Source organism: Psammomys obesus, unplaced genomic scaffold, assembly GCF_907164565.1.
Source record: "Psammomys obesus unplaced genomic scaffold, mPsaObe1.curated_primary_1811, whole genome shotgun sequence".
Taxonomy (NCBI): domain Eukaryota; kingdom Metazoa; phylum Chordata; class Mammalia; order Rodentia; family Muridae; genus Psammomys; species Psammomys obesus.
This window is the reverse complement of record NW_026587556.1, coordinates 892377-915420: the sequence shown is the minus strand read 5'-3', so window position 1 is coordinate 915420 and position 23044 is coordinate 892377. Positions and strand designations below refer to the sequence as shown.

At 44.4% G+C, this 23044-nt stretch overlaps 1 protein-coding gene across 5 annotated transcripts in view; it reads left to right on the top strand.

Annotated features, from left to right (window-relative positions):
* Chrm3 (cholinergic receptor muscarinic 3) overlaps positions 1 to 22402 on the top strand; it is a 450464-nt gene extending 428062 nt beyond the window's left edge. For 4 of the 5 annotated variants that reach the window (XM_055603957.1, XM_055603956.1, XM_055603955.1 and 1 more), the window contains one exon: positions 18856 to 22402. In XM_055603957.1, the coding sequence (XP_055459932.1) occupies positions 18875 to 20644 (1770 nt within the window). In that variant the 5' untranslated portion in view covers positions 18856 to 18874 and the 3' untranslated portion in view covers positions 20645 to 22402. Of the gene's footprint in view, positions 1 to 3101; positions 3172 to 18855 lie in introns of all 5 variants that reach the window. The other variant, XM_055603959.1, reaches the window with a different exon arrangement.
* Positions 22403 to 23044: the final 642 nt, after the last annotated feature.

Sequence of the window (23044 nt, the reverse complement as noted above, 5' to 3'; positions counted from 1 at the left end):
CAGAAGAGTACAATCCATTGCTTTCCTCTCTATAGTAAATAAACTCTAACTGGTGAATAATGCCATCAGCTCAATTTTAATACATGGTGTGTGTGCAGATACCGTTTCTAACTTCCCTAACTCCTGCAGAAGAGTGTGATGTCTCCATTTTACAGTTGAAGAGATTGGGGCCTTCTTCAACAACAAACTGAATTTCTTAAGGCCACACAGAAAATTCAAATCCAGAGATCAACTGGCTACTTCATGCCTTCTTTCATGAGCAGGAGAAAGGAATCTAGTTTTTTTTTTTAAACAAAAACTAATAAATGATAACTCTTTTTGATGCTCTTCAGTAGATACATATGCCTTTTCATTGTTAAGTGTTTATACTATATGATACTTCATATATGTATGTGTGTGTTCATGTATGTATCAGTGCAGATGTATGTGGAGTGCATGTATACAAGTGTGTACATGTGAAGGACAAAAAACAGCTTCAGGTGTCATTCCTCAGATATTGTCTACCTTGTTTTTGGACACAGGATCTCTAACTGGTAGCTGAGGCTAGACTGCCTGACCAGTGAACCATACACCTGCCTCCGCTTTCCCAGGACCGGGATTCTAAGCTTTTCATGTGGGTTGTGAGACTCGATCTCAGGTCCTCATGCTTGAAGGGCCAAGCACTCTACTAACTGACCTATCCCCCCAGCCCCTATAAAACATCTCACATATGCATATATTTATGTACATGTGTTTGTTTGTGCACGTATACATATATGTATATGATTCATTTACATCTCTATCATAACTCCTGTCAGGCTGCCTGTCAGACCTGAGGGATGGGAGAAGGGGATGCGGAGGACCAGCCTCAGCCACAGGAAGTCAGAAGCTGGCAGATCAGTCAGTTCCAGTGCAGTTCAGGGCATCATGGTCTCATGAGCATACCAGCAGCACCTCATGGGGTTGCCCAATAGCCAGGAAAGACAAAGAGGGGCTTTGGGATGAAGAGAATGGCATGTGTGGATGGGCTACACCAAGAATGAAACCACACTGATTCACACTTAGAGTTCTGAAACACTTTGTGCTCTGAAAGAACGGAGGAATGATTGCAGCACCTGTGCCTGGCAGTTGTCGTCAGCAGGTCCGGTGCCACTGGGTGCATATCTCTAGCAAGCTCTCGGGTGGTGTGGGCACATCTCTGCTGGCCCACCTGTGTAGCGCTGCCTGGGACAACCCAAGAGGAATCAACTCTTGAGGTTCCCAGACCAGGCAGCCCTTTCCAGATTTGACCATTTATAACCAGGTACCCCCTTCGTAACCACATTTGCATTGCTTCTGTTCGATAAGGTGTCTGGGAATCTGTAAAGCTTCTTTATTTGATTTGAAAAGCCCCCAGGCAAGGAAGCCAGGGATTGTTAAATTAAGAATGAAGCTCCCCAGTGGATTGGTGGAGCCAAGTACAGAGCACAGGTCTGTCCTCAACAGTGAGTAGGCTCAGCCCTGCAGTGGTCAAGGTGGAAAGTCCAGGACTGATGAAAGCAGGAGAAGGAAGAGATAAGTCCTTTCCTTCTGGCCCCTCCTGTCCTCTTAAGATGTACTAGTGAGTCCAGAGCAAAGCCAGCCCACGACACTTCCCTCCAGCGTGGTTTCCTGTATCCGTGATCTGCCTCCTGGAAAGGCCTTCTTCCCTGTTTATAACATCAACTGAGCACACTTAGAACTCTATCAGTTTTTGAGGACTGTGGACAGTTTCAAACAACTGTCTGGGGATATTCGTTTGCACTACAGTCTGTTGGATTCACAGGAAGAGAATGAGGAAATTCTAGCTGGTCCCTGAGGAAGAGAAGACCATTCAGCAATAAGGACAGTAGAGAGTGCTGAATAAAAGCCTGCCCTCTGGGAACAGAAGAGACTTGTGCCATTGCTACACCTGCCACTGATTAACTTGAGAGGAAGTAATGGCCAGAGAAATAGAACAAAAAGGTGAAATGACTGAGGCCTCATTCACTGAACACCCAGGTCATCCGGTCATCCGTCATCAGCTCCTCAGTCAAACTTTAACCAGTTTCTCAGACCGAAACCATCTCCAGCATTTACTATAAGTCCCTCAGGCTTCCCAGCCCACTGGCTTGGAACTCACACACAACCATCTGCTTCCTTTGCCCTTTGAGTAACTATTTCAAGTGAGCTGTTTAAGGTCAACTCTCACACAAGAATTCTAACCACTTCTCTTTTTTTAACCAAGAGAGAGAGAGAAAAAGAGAATGTCCATCCGTCTGTCTGTCCGTCTGTCCATCTGTCCTCAGGTGTGCCCGTGCCACAAAGCACATGTGAAGGTCAGGGGACAGTTTTCAGGAGTCAGTTCCGTCCTTCCTTTGTAAATTCATTCGTTGTCAGGTTTGCAGGACAGTCACATTTACTCGCTGAGCCATCTCTCTGTCCCCATACATCGCTTTTCCTAGAAGAACTGGGTCATTTGTAATGTCCTAGACCTGTGAGTATAGGGGGCTGAAAGGACTGGCCTCATGCTCACAGGTGATCAGGGAGCTGGAAAATTAAGACAGGCAGTTCAAGTAGTTTGGGGAATTCAGAGACGCCCAGTTCTGCAGAATTATAGCTGGAGAAGAGCCCATGTCCTTCTGTGTCCTCATTTTACCCATGAGAACACTGCAGCCTACCAGGAACAGATAACTACTCACCCCGACATCATATGCTAATGAGTGGCAGCTGCTTCAGCCTGCAAGCGATTGCTATTTGTCATGTCACTGTTATCTGGCTTTGAATGAAGAGTTTTGCTGGTGGAAGCATCGATCCTTTGACACTTAGAGGGTATTCCCTGTGTGTTACACGCTGAGCAGGTCAGTCCTCTGTATCCCTGGACTCAACACTCCCAGATTCAACCAATCACAGATCAAAAAAAAAAAAAAAAAGATTTTTAAGCTTGCTTATGAGCAGGTATTCACTGTTCAAAATAATAGCAGGTTTTGTCGTGACATTTCCACACATGAGTGTCATAGACTTCCATGATCCTCACTGGCTCCCTTGTTCGCCAGGTGCCCTCTCGTACTGCTCTCCTTACTCTCCCAGTAAGTCCCCTCTTGACTTCCGTGCACTTTTTTCAGAAATCCGGATTCTGCGTAGGAGAATCCTGCAGTGTGTGGGACCCGATGCAGAGCGTGGCATGGGCACTTAGTAAGTCTCAACTCTACGTTGACGTTCTTGGGGACTCCTCAGCTCGGGGGCTTCTTTCTGTACTCAGAGGGTTCTGTCTAAGTGTCCTGAAGGGTCATCTTAGGCCAGTAGGTTAAGAGATACATATGCGGTCAGTTCCCCATGTGAGGAAAAGTCTTTATGGTCACATTTCCCTGCATGCTTCCACCCCGCAGGCCAGGCTCTGAGGAAATGTGCAGAAAGCAGCGTTCTCACTGACGTCTCCATGGCATGATGCCCCTGCTGCTGCATGGGGGCCTGTGAAATATGAAGCAATCTAGTTTATCCAGACAGACTTCTCCCCCAGGGGATCTGATGCCACTTCTTTATCTGTAGTCCTCGAGTTAAATGTCACTTCGTTACAGAGCCATCTCGGTCCAGTATTGGAATGAAATAGCCCCGCATAGTGTTTAATACGATTCTGCCAACTCTGCACTTTCAGTATTTCTTTTGCAGCATCATAGTTGTGTCCACTTGTCTGGGTGTGTTTTTAAAAGTCTTTTTCTTGTCTAACAGAGCGCAGTGTTTTGTTTGTTTGCCAAGACTTCACAGAGGTCGGCACATTTTTAGCATATATGGAAGCAAATGCCATTTGCATGTCACAAGCTGAGCTTTCTAAGAACTACCTTCACCCCTTTTATCCTATCAATCCCACGTTTACATAGTTTTCTTTCTCCACATCTTATGGGTGAAGAAACTAAGACACGCAGAGATGAAATAACTTACCCCAAAACAGAACGACCGTGTGTATTTGAGCCCAAGGAGTCAAGCTCTGATTTCATGTTCAACCATTACTCTGAACAAATTATGTGCACCAAATCTTCTTGTTTGATAAGATGAATAAGCTAACCAGTTGAAATCTGTTTTTCTGATACTTACATTACATACTAAACGTAAACTTACATTACGTTTAGGTAAATAACCCCACCTCTAATCTTTTTTTTTTTTAAATCTTTTAGGAAATTGTTTGGGGGTGGTGCTATGAAAGTGTATGTCTTTCTAAAACATCTTTAATGCCAGTAAAAAGTAAAAATAAAAACTCATTACAGTTCTGAGGAAAATGTATTTACCATCTGAAAAGGCAAATTCCATTAATAGGCTCTCACTTATGGTAAAAGTTTTATGATCCAAAAGCCAGCACATTTGCATTTTTTGTTATATTGATTGTAGTAGGTTGATATTCCAGCCCTTAATCCTGTGACCATATTGCAAAAAGAATCTGCAGATATAATCAAATGAAAGAGCTTGAGACAGATTATCCCGGATTATCCATGATGGCCCTAAACCCAGTAGCAAGTGTCTCCGTCAGACATTCGCAGAGACAGAGAGAGTGGAGGCAGTGTTCCAGAGAGGCAGGACTGGCTTGATGTCATCAAGCCACTAGAAACAGAGAAGACAGGCTGGAAGCCCTCCTTGGGTTTCTGGAGGAAGCATGGTCCTAAGAATGCTTACATTGTGAACTTGTGACTGCAACAGTTGTGAGAGAATAAATAAATACACTTGTAACTGTTGATGAGGGAAGGAGAGAAATTATCTTCAGTGGTATAGGCACTGGTAGGGAACAATGCTCCTGTAAACAACCATAATGAAACTCATTGATTCACATGCACATACACACACATGCACACACACATATACACACATACACACCTACATACAAAATCATATACATACACACACACACACACACCATATACAATATGCACATACACACATACACAAGATAAGAAATTAGAAGGGGACTAGTTGGAAAGAAGGAAGGGGTGAGCAGGAGTGAGTGAGGGATACAAGAAAATAATGAGAGTAAATATAATCACAATAATTATGCACGTGTACAATCCTGATTCCTATTTCTGTTGACCACCTAATATTCTAATAGCCTGTTCAGAATTTGATTGGTAAGAACTGAACCTGGGGGACACCTAGAGAGAATACCTGAGGAAAACTTGTAGAGCAAATCGGAGAAATTCTAACAGGAACTTTCAAAGAAACAAATAATAATTGACACCCTAAACTGCCTCCAAGCTTCCTAGTATGTGAGCGTGTCTATTTCTATTAAAGAATTAAAGGTTAGATGGACGGAAGACTTCTTCAAACCCAAATGGCCTATCTCCATTATCAGGATTTTGAATACAGGTCTACACTGTGGCCCCAAATTTGCATATCTGGAAAGTGACCACTTGATGATATTGGGTAGTCCAGCGATCGAGTTCATCTAGTGGCTTACTGATGAATATCTGGATTATCTATCTACACTGTGAGTGACACCACTTCCTGTTTTCCTTCTAAGTCTCTCTGCGATTTTAGCAGCACATGATGGGTTTGTTTGGGGACAGCTCTGATACCAAACAATTGCTTTCTACAAAAAGCACTACAACAACTGTGTTTTAAACAAGCGTGGGGCACACCTGCACAGGATGAAGCAATTAATCCTCTCTAAACTTGTTACCTGCACTGGCTTTTCTCTAAGGGTCCCACAGGGAGTCCTCTGCTCCCTTGTAGGAGTCGTCCTGGAAGAAGACAATGAGCCTCAGCTAAATAAGTAACTAACCCAAGTTAGTGAGTTGAACTTGGGTTAGTTACATATTTCTTCCTAGGTCGCACCCCTCATTTGATCTGTCTAGTGGAAACAAACACCTTTCTGACTCTTCACTAGTTCGTCGTCGAGAGGCTGCTAATGAAGATGTCCTCAATGATATTTCTCAGTTCTCTCATTGACCAACCGCGTTCCATAACCATGGAAGCTGCTCCCCTAATTTTTTTACAATGTGTTATTAATACTTCAAGACACTGGAAGTCACATGGTGATGATAAGCTTGTGACAGCAAAGAAGATGGGAATGGTTCCTGGTGCCTGAGGCACAGCCCAAGCCTTGAATTGCTGTCTCTCTCATAACCAAACCTTGATGTGACAGGAGAAGAAAAGTACTGAACGAAAGTTGTATGCTGCACAAAACCAAATCTGGAGCCCTGGTTGGCCGGCAGAGGGAGTGTTGCCACCGTTGGAAGGCATATATTCTTGAGACCATATTACCTTTGGGCAGATCTCTCCAACCCTGGCGGATAAGCACTCTAATTTAAACTATCCCAGGGAAGAAAGGAATACATGTTTCCATGGAGACAGCTTCCCAGGACCCCTGCCTCATTATCATATCTGATTTAAGTATTTTCTGAAATCAATTTGAATGTCATCTATGCACCTTCTTCCTTCAGTGGCCATGGATTGTATAACATCTGGCTAGAGGTTTTCGTAAAAAAGCTGTGCAATTGTAAGTTCAGTTCCCACCCACCCACTCACACAGGCATTACTTGCAGATTGATTGTCTCAAGAGAACTCCATTAGCATTTACTTTCAGATCTCTAATTAAGAATGTTAAGTTGGATGACTCTGTTCTTTCTTTGGGAGTCAGAGTAGATACTTGCAGCTGGATATGAGGACATTTTTCACAACCATATGCTAATTTTGTTCCAGGAAACATGACTAGTTTGGCCTTGAGCTTTATCTGGTTCTAGATACATACAGTAACCTTCCAAAAGCACTCCCCTGACACAGGATTTTTTCCTCAGTGACCTCTTCTTACGTATTCTTTATCATTGTTAGGAAAACTGACCACTTACATTATTTACTTGTGCTGATTTGTCCCTTTATCTTCATTTAACACCTATTTGTGTGACAGGGTTCATTGGTGCTCCCTTAGTTTACAACTGGGCCCCTTCACAGTGTCTCCACATTGATGCCACTTTGCTAGCAAAGAACCCACTCTCCTTTCTCCTCTTACCTTTGTTGTAGTTGGATATGATTATTTGATGGCATATAGTTGGAACCCGTGGCTTCGCAAACCATTTCAAAAGTTAATTAAGCCCTCAGCAACCTAATTCACGGAATTCATTACACATCACTCAGCATCAGAATATCCAGAATCCTGTTTGCATCTGTCTGTTGAGATGTTTTGGAAAAGAATTTCATTACCTCTAAGTTCAGGAACTCAAATACTCTTAGTTTCTTCGTTACACACACACCTATTTTTAAAACTTTCAGTCTCTTAACAATAACTAGATCATCTAGTTATATACTGGTACTTGGGAAAAGATCTGCTGTTCAGGTAATAAAGCTAAAACTTCAAGCCTCCGCAAAGGGCCCCTGAGAGAGAAGACGGTGATGACATTTCATATTCATAATTTTGTGTGCATTTTCTTAACAGAACAGACAGCAAAATTACATAAGCTTCAGTCTCCACGAAGTCTGTATCTACTCCTGGTGGGAATATTCTGAAATACAAATTTTATTAAAAACCTTTTCTTGAAGAATGTGTGTTTTAGCTGGGCATGGTGGCATATACCTATAATCTGAGTATTTAGGAGGTGGAGGCAAAGAGATCCAGAATTCAAAACTATTCGTGGCCACATGGTAAGTTTGAGGCTGGCCTGTGTTACATGACCAGGGCTTCGGGGGGAGATAAGAAGGGAGAGGAAAAGAAGGGAGACCACCTTTCATGGTTGAAAAGAATACTTGACATGAGGTGCCAGATGGTCCGTGGAGACACTTAGGCGATGAGGCCAGTACTCCTTTGTCAATAGGAATGATGGTGAAAAATAGGCAGGGTGCAGCAGACTTCTGTAGCCTGCCATCAGTTCTGACACATTTATCAATGTCTTCACCAAGAAGCCAGGTATTGTACTAATGAGCTTCCCTGAACCTCAATGGTTTCCCACACCCAGGTTTGCCAACTTGCCAGGACGAAGGGAAGTGAGGCCACAATCTTAGCACTGCTTCCTGACAAAGCCGGCTCAGAGGAACCTTTTACTTTCAGTCTTGAGTGCTACCAGTTGCTGGTGCAGACTGATTCATCCAGGCTGGCCAGTGTGGCAAAACAGTGGGGCCTTTGTCATAACCACAGGGAACTAACTGCTTGCTGTAAGCTGGTCCATTCATTTAGTGTTCCGAAGGGTTAGTGTTTACCCAGTCGGTCCTGGGTGGGATGAGCTGAACTTGGACACCTGCGCCTAACAGGAGCATAGGCAGTTTTAAACTACAGACTGGTCAGAGAACCAGAAGCACAGTGGCAGAAATGAGAGGGCAGGTAATGCTTTCGTCCAGTTTAAACTCAAACACCAACAGAAGGAGAAACAGACAGAAATTATCCGTGCACAGTACAGGCATGCATGGAAATAGCACAAGGTTAGTCTACACAATTCGTATGCACTTATAATTTTTAAAATAAGAATTAAAGGAACTCAGGGAGGCTCATTAGCTTTGAATTCTCTTGCAACACCTCTCCTGGTTCAGTCATCAGAAGAAAGAGCCACATCAGCACTGACTTCAAGCTGGCAGTGTACGAAGGTGAAAGCAATCACTTGATTAATGACTGCAAAAGGACCTCGTGGTCCTGTTGTTTGAGGAGATGTTAAAGGGATAGAGGGAGGTTTTGAGTTTTGTTTATTTTAAGCATTCTTTCATAATTTTATACATGAATACAATGTATTTAGATCACACTGACCCTCTGCACCCCTCCAGCTCCTCGTAGGCCCCTCCACATCCCCTTTTCGGTCTGTGTCTTCTCCTCCTCTTCCTAGTCCTCCTTCTTTATATCCCACTGAGTCCAATTAGTGTTGCCCATGAGCACACGGGTATAGGGCGCCATCCACTGGAGCATGGGCAATCTACTATGGGCCACAAGACTGGGGAAACCTGCCCCCTTCACCACAGCAGCCATCAACTGTCCACAGGGATGAAGAGAGGCGTTAGGGTGAGTGGGAATCTCAGTTCGGGATGGGCCTCCTCAGCTCATTCACAGAGATGGGTTACAGTGAAGTTTCTGAGTCCAGTGCTCACAGTCCACATCCACCCACTGCTCCTTAACCAGACAAAGGTGTCTTGGACAAGCTGCTTCTTGGCCTCTCTGAGCCTTTGTTTCCTCATGCATAAAACGCTTCAATCCAGAGATACAAGTCTGAAGAATATAGGTGGTACATGCTGAGTGGCGTCATGTGGTGGGTAATATCGATTGTTATAGCCGGGTGATGTTTTATAACCAGAAGTGCAAGGCGATACACGGCACGGCACGTGATGGCACAGCCTCAAATGCAATATGACACGCTGAATCTGACATCGTAAAGACTTTATCACTCTAGTTTACAAGTTACCCATTGCAAAAAATAGAATTCAGTTCCTTCGCAGAAGACTGGCCGCTCTCCTTCAGTGCGTCAGTGGTGTGCAGTATCTGATGTATGCCACACTTGTTAGAACACAGTCTTGGAGGCTAGAAAGAGGCACCTGTGCTCCCCAAGACGATGACCTGGGTCCAGATCCCCAGCACTCATGTGAAATCTAGGCACGACTGGACACTCCTGTAACCCTAAAGCTGTCCTGCAGCAAGGGGGCTGGGAGCTATTTCAGTGAAAGACATTGTCTTCTAAACAAACAAACAAACAAACAGGTCGAAGAAAGCACCTGATATCCTGGCCTCCATATGCGCATCCACTGGCAAGCACACCTGTAAGTGAGCACACACAAACACACATACACCTGCACACAGAGGACATATAAGAAGTGACTAAAACAATAAAATATTGATGAAGGTGTGGTCCCTACCAACGTTTGACAGAGATTTCATCACATCTAAGCCACCGGATTCTCTGCTTTACATGTATTTGTCTCAGGAGAGAGAGGGACGGGCCTCAGAAGGTGAAGGGGCACACTGTAAGCTTGCAGACTGGTGTGTCTGGGTCTGAAACACATACACTCCCTATTCCATGTAGACCCACACGCCTTATCCCTCTCCCTGATGGAATGCTGGGGAGGAAAGAAAATGTTATACAAACACATTTATCATGGCAGAATGCTTGTGCACAGCCCGGGGGGGGGGGGGGGAGGGAGTTGAGCCGTGTGTCAGTCAGAACACGTGCAGTTTGATGGAGACTTCTGAGGATAATTCTAGGCACCAAACCTCAGCATCCAACCTGCAGTTACCACTTTCTGTTTGCTTATGTTAGGATTTCTTCTGGTTTCCACCTGGATGAATCTATTTGTATGGATTTCACACTCTTGGTACTTAATTTTTTTTTCAGACTTATCCCTCTCATGTTTTGGTTTTTTGTTTGTTTGTTTGACTGGCTCAACTTTCTTCCTTGCCTCTTTGTTCTGAGTCCCACTGGGCCAGAATTCATACTAGCGTGAGCTCTAGTTTCCAGTTGATACAGGAAATTCAAAACAAGAGGTCATTGTTTTCTAATATTTAATGGCATAGGCCCTGCCAAAATATACATTTTATTATTGTTTTATTTCGATTCTCACATATTTCTCTACTCTCATTTCCACAGATAGTATTTTTAGTGGTAAAACTCTCATCGTTAATGCTTGCATATCAAGTTTAGAGAATTTAATTTACACTTTACAATTTAATCAAAGTCTGCCAGAGCCCTTGGTATTTAGTGAATACAGCTGTAGGCTCCTGGTCTGTCATCTGCTTCACTGAATCCTTTCATATCTGTGCATTTCTCGGATCCACTGCCCAGTTGTGAAACATGGGGCAGACAAGTGGTGTCTGGTTCATTTACACACAAGGGCCTGATACATTAGGCTTCCACCTACTAACTGGGTAACAGAGCTAACAGAGAGGAGAGGTTGTTCTGGAAACCAGCTATTTTATTTTTGGAAGGCTTTTGGAGGTTTGTGTTGGCCTCACTGATGCTGAGCTCTGCAACATTTCATTTAGAAGAGTTTTCGGCAAACACAGTATCTCATGCACTCTGCTGCCCTGGAAATTCCACTTGAGCCAAGGACGTGATGTGCCAACTACTGGATCCTGGGAGGTCCCTTCTTCCTTTCCGAACATGTGTGACACTAAGGCTTATTTGCGTTGAATAAGGACAGCGTTTGTAACATACTCTTAAGTGAGAGAAAGAGAAAAGTTAGAGAATGTAACACTGTTGGGTGGTTAGGAGAAAATTTGAGGGTGAATTTGCCTTGAATCAATGTGTGTGTGAGTGTGTGAGTGTATGTGGGTGTGGGTGTGGCTGGGTGGGTGGGTGTATACACATGCATGCCAGACAACAGCCTCAGTAGTATTCCTCAGGAGCTCTCTACCTTGTTTTTTTGAGACAGGTTCTCTCACAGGCAAAGAGCTTGCCCAATAGTCTGGACTGGTTGGCCAGAAGGCCCTGGAAGTTACCTGTCTCCCCCTCCCCAGTGTAAGGATTGCAAGCACACACCACCAAGCTGAGCTTTTTTACATGGATTCTGAGCATGGAATTCAGCTCTTCATGTTTGCCCAGGAAGCACATGACCAGCTGAGTGTGGAGCTATCTCCCCAGCCCTTGAGCCAACTCTGAATTCCGCCTCTTAGGAGCTGTGCAGCCCAGGCCACTAGACTTCTCAATACCTCCATCTCTTCGTGTGATGATTAAGTAATTGACTCAATTCACAGCGTGGAGGCAAGAACCGAGTGACTTAATACGTATGTGTACAGCAGTGCCTGAAGTAAGTGCTTAAAATACACATGGGTAATTCTGCAGAAGGCCGCATTGTAGAAGGGCACTCCATTCTTCTAACAAATATTTACTTATTAAGTAAACTGTTGCCAGTGGTCGCCTCCGGGGACTGAGAATGAGAGGCAAGAGCAAGAAGACTGGGTTCCTACTTTCTGCTTTATAAACACAAATATTGTTTAAAGTTTTGGTTTGTTCATGACTGAGGTGCTTGGTAGGGCAGAAGTCGGGCATAGACTGAGGAGCCAGCCTGCATGTGTGGTGTCCTGGGCTCTGCATTTGCAGTGAGCCCTTGGGAACAGACAATCTCTCTCTCTCTCTCTCTCTCTCTCCCTCTGCATGTGTGTTTGTGTGTTCAGACATCTGTGTGCATGTGTTGTGTGTTTGTGACTACGTGAGTGCTCGTGTGTATGTGCGCACACACACACACACACAACTCAGCTATGATTCTTCAGGCGCTATCCACCTTGGGCCTCTCTTTTGTTTTAGTGTGTGTGCATGTGGGTGAGCGCACAAGTGCTTCAGTGTGCGGGTAGAGACCGGAGAATAACTTTTCAAGACTTCTTTACTTCCTCCTTGTTTTTTTTTTTTCTTAATTTCACTATTTTATGTGTATGTGTTTGTCTGCACATATATCTATGCACCAGATATGTTAGTGAGCACCAGGTTATCCGTGCGGGCTCTCTCCAGTGTCCCGAAGAGTCACTGGATCCCAAAGAACTGGAATTTCAGACAGTTGTGAGTCACCATGTTGGTGCTGAGAGTTGAACCCTGGTCCCCTGCAAGAGTGTCAGGGACTCTTAACTGCTGACCCATCTCTCCTATTTCTGTCCTTGTATGATAGCTTCCTGTTGATTCACCTGGCTCCTCTACCTCAGTTCTCACCTTGGGAGGGCTGGGGTGGAGATTACAGATGCAAACCACTGTATCTGGCTCTTCTACATGGTATCCAGGACTCCAACTCAGGTCATGGGGTTTACACGGCAAGTGCCTCTACCTGATGAGCCATATCACCTAGCCCACTTCTTATTTTTTCTTTTCACACAAAGACCTAGAGCTCATTGAGGTAAAGCAAGACTGCAGCAAGCCCACGGCTGCCACCTGCACAGTGCTGGGGTGCTGAGAACGTGTAACCGCTCCCAGCTTGCACGCCCTGGGGAATGCATCACAGGTCTTTGGGCTTGTAAGGCAAGCACATTGCACATCTGCCTGCGCACCACGGACTGATTCTTTTTTGTTTTGTTTTGAATTTTTATTTTTTTTAATATTAGTTACAGTTTGTTAACTTTTGTATCCCTGCTGTATCCCACTCCCTCTTTCCCTCTCAATCCCACCCCCCCCCCTCATCTCCTCCCTGCCCCTTTTCAAGTCCACTGATAAGGGAGAACCTCCTCCCCTTACATCTGATACTGGTTTATCAGGTGTCTTCAGGACTGGCTGCATTGTCCTCCTCTGTGGCCTAGCAAGGCTGCTCGGGGGGGGGGGGGGGGGCAAAGAGCCCACCATTGAGTTTGTGTCAGAAATAGTCCCTGTTCCCCTTATTAGGGTACCCACTTGGATACTGAGCTACCAAGAGCTACATCTGAGCAGGGGCTCTAGGTTGCGTCCATACATGGTCCTTGTTTGGAGAACCAGTCTCATAAAAGACCCCTGTGCCCAGATATATTTGGTCCTTGTGGAACTTCTGTTCTCTCAGGGTCGTATTAACTCCCCACCCCCTTTTTTTGATTCCCTGCATCCTGCTGGAGGTTTGGTTATGAGTCTTAATATCTGCTTTGATACACTGCTAGGAAGAGTCTTTCAGAGACCCTCTGTGGTAGGCTCCTGTCCTGTTACTTGTTTGCTCCTACATCCAATATGGACTGATTCTTGAAGAGCGTTGTCACTGCCCACATTAACGAGTGCTGGGATATTTTCCACATTTCCCCTGGCAAAACAGAGTACCGTGACATTTTTCTGAACCCCTTTCAGCTCTGTTTGGGCCAGGGTTTGTCCATCTCAGCCTCGATGAGGCTTAAAACCAGACAGCTCTTTGTCCTCTGTCTGCAGCATCCTTTGCTTCTAGGCCGTGACAGGAGTAACAGCTCCAGTCACATCTCCCCCAAGGAAAGGGCCTCCTGGAGTAAGGAGCATCACTTTAGACTCAACAAGAAGCAAGCTTGTATAAATCCTGCAAAATCCCATTCCATAGCCAATCAGAAAGCAGCATTCAGCTAATCTTACCAATTTTTTAAAAAATTTTTTAAGATTTATTTATTTTGTGTATATGAGTGTGCTACCTGCATTTACACCTGCCAGAAGAGGGAATCAGTTCACATTATAGACAGTCGTAAGCCACCATGTGGTTGCTGGGAATTGAACTCATGACCTTTGGAAGAGCAGACCGTGCTCTTAACCACTGAGCCATCGCTCCAGCCATTTTTAAGAAACAGCTATGGATCAGGTGGGTGTGCCAGGTGTGTCCTATCATTTTGATCTGACCCTCGAGTATTGAATTCTGCGTTTTTCTGTAAGGTCACACGGCTCCAGGGCCGGCCAGGGCTGGGGACATCTGACCTCGGGTGCTTTGGCTCCCTCTACAGCTCTATGTCTACATGCTTCTGCTTTGGGGGGTTTTATTTGGGTTTTTTTTCTTTTCAAAGTTACAGTTGGGTGTGCAAAGATGTATTCATTGGGGGATGTGCAAACAAATGGGAGTCTTGATGAAAATCAGCTGTGTGGAACATGTCTAGCTAACGGTATTGTAAGGAGGGACCTTTAGGGAAACATAACCTGTTAATGGCGATAGTATAAAGCATGGGCCAAATAAATGTTCTTCCCTGGGTGAGCTTGCTGGACACGTGTTGACATAACCCGAAGTTCCAATCCAAACTGTAAGGATTTCTTTTTTCACTAGGAGATATTTTTTCTCCTCCTCCTTTCATTTGTGCATATGTGTTTTCTATGTATGGTTGTGGACGCATGCTTGTTCGTGTGTGTGAGTGCAGGCCCACACACGGCAGAGGGTGCATGTGAAGGTCAGAGGACAACCTCATGTTTCCGTCCCCACCTTCTGCCTTGCTTGAAACAGAGTCCCCTGTTGTCCTGTGACTGGGTATGATAAGCTACCTGGCCAGCAAGCTTCTCCCTAGAAGCTTCTCCTCCTGACTGCCTTGCATCTGCCCACAGGAGAGCTGGGCTGACAGACACGTCCTACGGTGCTCCCTTTCACTTGGATTCTAGGGTATCCAAACTCAGGTCCTCATCTTTGTGTGGCCATTGCTTCACCAACTGAGCCTTCCCCCGACCCTCTAGGAGATCTTAAGCAAAATTATTTCCACAGTTGTGTAAGATCAAGGGGCGTTTTCTCAACGGATGGCTTCTTCTCTTCCACACCAAAAGCACAGCAGCTGCAGCAAATGACGCTGAATGACCTTCAGAATATGGAGAACCAGAAAGTAACTCTTACATTGTAAAGGTTTCCTCTCCTTCAAGAACACACTGGGGATAGTGCACTGTCTCTGGATAAAGGGGTCTTAGTGACTTTTTTTAACTACTCGTGTTTGCTTTTTGCTTCATTACATTTCTTTAAAAAAAAAAAAAAAGCTAATAAAAAAAAAGTTTTAGGCCTGAAACATGCTCATGGAGATCCATAATCATCCTACTCAGATGTTTGTTTTTAAGGGAAAACTGTGTTATTTCATCCTCTGATGCCAAGCCTTAAGCGATATGAATATGAGACCTTTTCCAAGCATCTTACATTTTTGTTGTCAGGTTGAATAAAAGCTTATGAAAGGCCACAACCAGGGAGGCAGTCTGATACATCATCTTTTTAAAAACAAGCTTTCTCCCTTTTAAGTGGAATTTTATCCCACTTTTGGCATTCGGAAATGTTTTGTTCACAACAAGAGCCATTGTACCATATTAGGGAACGTCTCTCCTCCTCACAGCTTGAAATGAATATGAGGGCTAAGTTCACGAGTTTGATTCCCTTTAAAGACATGTTTGATGGCAAAGCTCTGTCCACCCTGTTTGATATCCTCCGCCAACCAGCCGCATGACTGAACTAAGCTGAATTCTGAGTCTGCAGCCCCCAGACAGCTTAGGCATCTTCCAGCACCGGAGCTGTTCTCTGAGTCAACTTTGCCACCTAATGGCCGGATGTGATTTTTCCATTCATGATAATATAGCTGTTGAGCGCTGTAATGAACTATGACAGAAAACAGACACTCTTCTCCAAAGCCGAGACCCAAAAACAAGCTCTGAAAATGATATATACCAGATACTAAAAAAAAAAAAAAAAAAAAAGTAAACACTATGCAGCTGGTCTTCAAAACCTGGTTGCAAGCTGCAAAGTTCTCCCCATAGAAGTAGAATTAGAGGAAGAAATGGCTCAGTGGTTAAGAGCACTTGTTGCTCTTGCATGGGACACGGGTTTGATTCCCAGCATCTGTGCGTTGGTTCACAAGCATCTGTGACTTCAGTTCCAGGGGATCTGATACCCTCTTCTGACCTCCACGGATGCCACGCACACAGGTGGTGCATATATGAAATTAATCTAGCAAAAAAAAATTAAAGAAATAGAATTAATTTAGACTTCTGGGGAACAGGAAGTAACTTAGATTTCCCAATTAGTTTAAGAGGAAAACATTGAGATGATAGGACCGTGGTGCTTCGTGGACAAGTAGGATGAAAGACACTACAAGAAAATAACTGACCTGAGTCTTGGTTCCAAACTTCTTACTCTCTTTCATACCATTGGTCAGCTGAACAAGTCCAGTTGTTTTTGAATGCATACAATATGATATGAATGTCCACAGGGAGGAATTTCCTAGCGCCTGCGTGACTTTCTGATCTTTAAAAAAAAAAAAATGTGTTATTCATGTCTTCACTCTCAGAGGCGGTGACTTTTGGATTCCGCAGACCGAGCACAGCAGCTTGTATCCAGAAGTGGTTTTAATGAGATACGCTGACGATACGACCAAATGACTTTTTTTTTTTTTTACTTCCAGTCATTGTTTTTACATTGTAAAGACCAATATCAAAAGCCAGTGTGATGGATCAGCACATAAAAACACTTGCTACCAAGCTTGATGACCTGTGTTAGATTCTCCAGCACCCAAAATTGTCCTCTGACTCCCACCCATGTACCATGGCTTATGTACCCACAACACAGATGTCACGTACAAAAAGATAAGTTAATAAATAAATGTAATAAAAAAATTTAAAAAAATTTATTTCTGTATAGTTGACATTCATAACCTATTAAGAGAGTAAATGGTTTCTATAGTGACACAGATTTACATCCCTGTTACTGCAGAGTATGACATGAATGAGAAAAGCAGCTCAAATCCACTTGTTTTAACAAAAATTTTTATTAACTATAAATTTTATTAACTTTAAATTATATTAGACATCTGAACTAATCTAGAATGTTCACTTTATCTAAATAGATTAATCAAGAACCGTTACTTGTGGGAATCAAAGCCTTCCTTCAATAGCCCCAGAAACAAAGGGAGCTTTTTTGTTATATAACTAAGGTTAAAGTGGTTCTATTGATTTAGGAATAGCTTTGTATAGTGTTGAAAGACTTGGGGAAGGGAGTGTGTGGAGAAGGGGAAGGAAGGGAGGGATTGGGAGGGGAGGAGGAAGGGAACTAGAGGGGGGAAACAAAGTAAATAAAGTATAATTAAAAAGAAAAAAAGAAAAGAAAAGAAAGGACAGTCCTCAGGCTGTATCTGTTTTGTAGAATGTCATCCCATCTTGCTCCTACTCCCATCGTTCCTCTGCCTTTCCTTACACTCAGATTTTGCACACAGATACAAAGGTGGTGAAGAGAACCCAGCATCCCCAAAGATGACAGACTTACTCTCTTTCCAGCATCCACATGAACTCACCAAATTGATCCTCTGTTTGAATATGTACCAAGTCCATTACTGTGGTCAAAGACTCGGAGCCAGGTGGCAAATGCCGGTCTCAAAACATGCTGGGAGAGGATCAGGCTGGACACAAAAGAATAGCTGAAAGAGTGACAACCACCACGTCACCTGTTAACAAGAAAAGATGGAAGAAGACAGACAGGAAGCCTCGGGATTTCTGGATAATTATGTTTATTTGTAACGAAAACACTGTGGCCATCATAAGACAAGAAAACGAGACACTAGACCATGATCCGTTCCCATGAGCAATGCCACAGTGTCAAGGGCCCCTAAAAGTTGCTATGGATATCAATGTAAAAAAAAGAATGAAAAAAAAAAAAAAGAATTCACGGTCTTCCTTGACTACTAAGTATGTTTGAGACCACCCTGGGCTATATAAGGCCCTGTTTCTAAATAAATAAGAATAAAAATAAAGAGGCAGTAAGTATCATGGGAAATGACAGCCGCAGTTTTCTCCCTTGCGTTGAGTTGGTTTAGACCATTCCAGTGAGGCTTGAATAGCTGATATCACCTTCAAGTTTCTTATGTTCATCATTTTATCAGGTGGATAAAACTCACCATCAGGTCCAAATAACTCACACTCACTTACCAAGTAGAATGAAGGTAACACTATGGCTGAGTGATTGCCATATAAGCGTCTGACATTTCTCCCTGGTGAGGAGAGAAGTGAGTAAATCACGGAAGTAGGCGCTCTGTTTTGTCTGGGTTCAGCATTCCGTGAAATGTGCATACAAATGCGAGGGAAAGCCCAAAGTTCAAATCCTTTGCTAATTATTCCGCCTTGAACAAAGCAATCCCTGCGTGCCCTTGACTCGTGCCCTTCACGTGAGAGAGTTAGCTTGATCATGTTCAGCTGCTTTGATTCGGCGTCTTGTAACACACATTCCAACTGTAGAATACAAAGCCAAGGGTAGTGCACGCCTTCCTCCAGCTCTGGATGCTGAGGCAGAGAGGCCACAGGGTTGAGGGCTGAAGAGGGAGTTCCAGACCTGCTTGGGTTGCAGATTGAGACCCTCCCTCAACCTGAAACTGCAGACAGGAATGTAAAAAAGACTTGAGGGGATGCAGGGATAGGTAGACAGGAGTGGGAGGGAATTGAGAGGAACTGGGGTTGACGGTGGTTAGGGTGCATTATATGGAACTGTCAAAGAACACATTTAATTTTTAAAAGAACGTCTATATGAAAAAATGTAAGCTACCCAAAGAACATGCCAAACAGAACAAAGATCTTTCCTAACTCCATCTTTTCTCTTTTTCCCCAGACTATGTCAGAGAGTCACAATGACCTTACAGAGTAACAGTACCACCTCGCCTTTGTTTCCCAACATCAGCTCTTCCTGGGTGCACAGTCCCTCCGAGGCAGGGCTGCCCTTGGGGACAGTCACTCACTTGGGCAGCTACAACATTTCACAAGCGACTGGGAATTTCTCCTCAAACGACACCTCCAGCGACCCTCTCGGGGGTCACACCATCTGGCAAGTGGTCTTCATAGCGTTCTTAACAGGCTTCCTGGCCTTAGTGACCATCATTGGCAACATCCTTGTCATCGTGGCCTTTAAGGTCAACAAACAGTTGAAGACAGTCAACAACTACTTCCTCTTAAGCCTGGCCTGTGCAGATCTGATCATCGGGGTCATTTCCATGAACCTGTTCACCACCTACATCATTATGAACCGCTGGGCACTGGGGAACTTGGCCTGTGACCTCTGGCTTTCCATTGACTATGTGGCCAGCAATGCTTCTGTCATGAATCTGCTGGTCATCAGCTTTGACAGGTACTTTTCCATCACAAGGCCACTCACCTACAGAGCCAAAAGAACAACAAAACGAGCCGGTGTGATGATTGGTCTGGCTTGGGTCATCTCCTTTGTCCTGTGGGCCCCTGCCATCTTGTTCTGGCAGTACTTTGTAGGGAAGAGAACTGTGCCCCCAGGAGAATGTTTCATTCAATTCCTGAGTGAACCCACCATTACCTTCGGCACGGCGATTGCTGCCTTTTACATGCCTGTCACCATCATGACAATTTTATACTGGAGGATCTATAAGGAAACTGAAAAACGTACCAAAGAGCTGGCTGGGCTACAGGCCTCTGGGACGGAAGCTGAGGCAGAAAACTTTGTCCACCCCACGGGTAGTTCTCGAAGCTGCAGCAGCTACGAACTACAACAGCAGAGTATGAGACATTCATCCAGGAGCTGTCACGGCCGCTGTCACTTCTGGTTCACAACCAAGAGCTGGAAGCCCAGTGCTGAGCAGATGGACCAAGACCACAGCAGCAGTGACAGCTGGAATAACAATGACGCTGCTGCCTCCCTGGAGAACTCGGCTTCCTCCGATGAAGAGGATATTGGCTCAGAGACCAGAGCCATCTACTCTATTGTGCTCAAGCTTCCGGGTCACAGCACCATCCTCAATTCTACCCAGCTACCTTCCTCAGACAACCTGCAGGTGCCAGATGAGGACCTGGGAACTGCTGATGGGGAGAGAAATGCCAACAAGCTTCAGGCCCAGAAGAGCCTGGATGACGGTGACAACTGTCAGAAGGACTTCTCCAAGCTTCCCATCCAGTTAGAGCCTGCCGTGGACACAGCCAAGACCTCCGACACCAACTCCTCTGTGGACAAGACCACGGCCACTCTACCTCTGTCCTTCAAGGAAGCCACACTGGCTAAGAGGTTTGCTCTGAAGACCAGAAGTCAGATCACCAAGCGGAAAAGGATGTCGCTCATCAAGGAGAAGAAGGCGGCCCAGACCCTCAGTGCCATCTTGCTGGCCTTCATCATCACGTGGACCCCCTACAACATCATGGTCCTGGTGAACACCTTCTGTGACAGCTGCATACCCAAAACCTATTGGAATCTGGGGTACTGGCTGTGCTATATCAACAGTACCGTGAACCCCGTGTGCTATGCCCTGTGCAACAAAACATTCAGAACCACCTTCAAGATGCTTCTCTTGTGCCAGTGTGACAAGAGGAAGAGGCGCAAACAGCAGTACCAGCAAAGACAGTCAGTCATTTTTCACAAGCGAGTGCCCGAGCAGGCCTTGTAGAAAGAGGGTTTATCAATAGCAGTGACCGCACGCACATCAGCCCACATAGCCTAGCAGGAGTCTGGCACAGGTGGGAGGCCATTCCTGCTGGTGATAAAAGAGATTTTTATCAGCCACGCAGGAGAGAAGCTACCTGTTTACTGATCCATTGAATAACTGGTTTTGGTCCAATGCTAATTCAGCAGGAAAAAAAGAGAGAGAAAAAAAAAACATACTGCTGAATATAAAGAGATGTATTCTGAAATAGACTCTTAAGTGTTTTTTTTTTTTTTCTTAAAGAGAAAAAAAAAATTGTCTCGAAGCAAGTACCCCTGGAATTGGTTTGCCTGGGTCTTTTTAATTCCTATTAGCTCTGGAATCACTGGTGAGCCTCCCTGCAGTAATTGCTATGTGTTCTTCCCAAGGGTCCTAAAGTGTCTACCCAGACCCCATGTGGAGCACGAAAGGCTTGAAAAATCTGTGGTTCTGAGTTCTTTTGTACATTGCAAAGCTGACACCTCTTGTCCCGATCAGCTTCCATCCTCTTTTGGTGTGTTGTTAAATTCTATTTGTGGATTTGACTCTTGGTTCTTGCAAAGTACTGTTTTGTGCAGTTCAAGTTTCATACAAATAAAATTGTATATGAATACATGCATACCTAAATATGTGTGAGTTCTGCACGCACACACCTAGTGTATATAACAGGATGGGGAACACTGAACTGGCAAAATGTTCCTACCATATATGCTTTCAGGACTTCGGTAACTGAAAATCTCTAGGATCCTAATATGATATGAAAGTGAAATAAGGCCAGCTTAATGTTGTGGTTTGGTTTGGGTTTCTGACACCAGAGCTATTTTCCACAAACTACCCTGAAGAATAACATCCAGCACAGACAAGCCAGAACTTCTCAGCAATCCAAGAGACTGTGCTAGACGGACAGTCTCGAGGGTCAGTCAGCACCACGTCTTGACTGGACTCTGAGCACATACTGTTGATAGAGCTAAGCCAGGGTCCCTCCAAGCTCAAAAGAATGAACTTGTGTACGTGTTTGAATTCAGTTGTCTAAATCTGAATGTTTCAAAAAAAATTTTCTGGGATAGTAACTGCTTGAAACTCAATCCTAGAGTCACTTTTGAATGTCACATACAGCAATATATTTACATTTACATGAGAAAGCAAAAGAAATGCTGCGCCAGGGGCTGATGGGACATACCGTTTTTCACTTCCTGCTACCTGGCACCTTCTGAAAGACAGTAGAGCTTACATTCTGTCAAACAGCAGGAGCCAGGACCTTCTGGTCATCACTGTATAACCTTCACCCAGGAATGGTTGGTGTCTAGGAAGCCACGTGTCCTCTGAAGAAAGAATTGCACTTGAAAAAGTATTGCTTCAAAATTGATTTCTTTCCATCGTGACAACCGAATTTTGCATTATCCTTTGAATTGCCCCAAGTGTACCATGTTTTCTCTGGGGGAGGGGTCTGCTACTCTCGTTCTCCTGGCTGCTGTATTGTTGGGTTCCTTCTTTTCCTTCTGCTGGGACTGTGTGGGGACTGGGGGGTGGGGGGTGGGAGGGCTGTGGAGAACCCTTCCCTTGTGCAGGGCATCCATCCATGTTGTGAACCCAGAGCTGGGGCCAAAGCTGCTTTTGTATTCAGTGTGAGGTGGTGTTTACAGCCAACTTTGACATCAGTGGATGTGTTCTCAGTGGTGTGTCTGTACCTGAACTATTTAATGTTGTGTCATGTTTATATAAAGAATATTTATGCATACTTTACCATGTGTTTATTTAGTGTTGATGAAACATGACTCCCTCCACCATGGTACCCTTTGATGCTGAGGTTCAGTTGACATTAGGGTCCACTTGAGTCATGACTAATGTTCGCTGAGCTTTCCAGTGTGGCTAAGAAGAAGAGAACGATCGCCTGGTTGCCGTATGAGAGCATCTGACTCCCTCCAGGTAATAGGCGCTGTCATTGAAAATCACTCTTCGGCTAAGTGGTGTGATCCAACGAAGCCATCCTCCTCCAGTGTGTCTGGAACCATATTGCAAGGAACAAAAAGAAAATCTGTATCGTCATAAGGATTTTCTTTTAATATTGGGCCCTCATTTAAGCAAAGAACAAGAAAAGCCGGAGACTATTTTCTGTCCTGTACAGTGGTGTGCAGAAAGCATGTTCTCTGCCCGGGAGGAACCTGGGAAGCTACTGCATCTATATTTTATTACTCAGGTTGGCCTGCCACTATTAAATATGTGAATTCTTCAAGTCTCCCTGCACATCAGTAATTCCGATCTTTCTGAAAACTCCTGTCCTGCCCCTTTCCCCAAAGGGCTCTTCCTTTAAGAGTAGAGAAGCCCTTGAGCAAAAACTCAAGGGTAAATTAGGATTCTACTTAAGTATCATTATCTCCAGTTTTT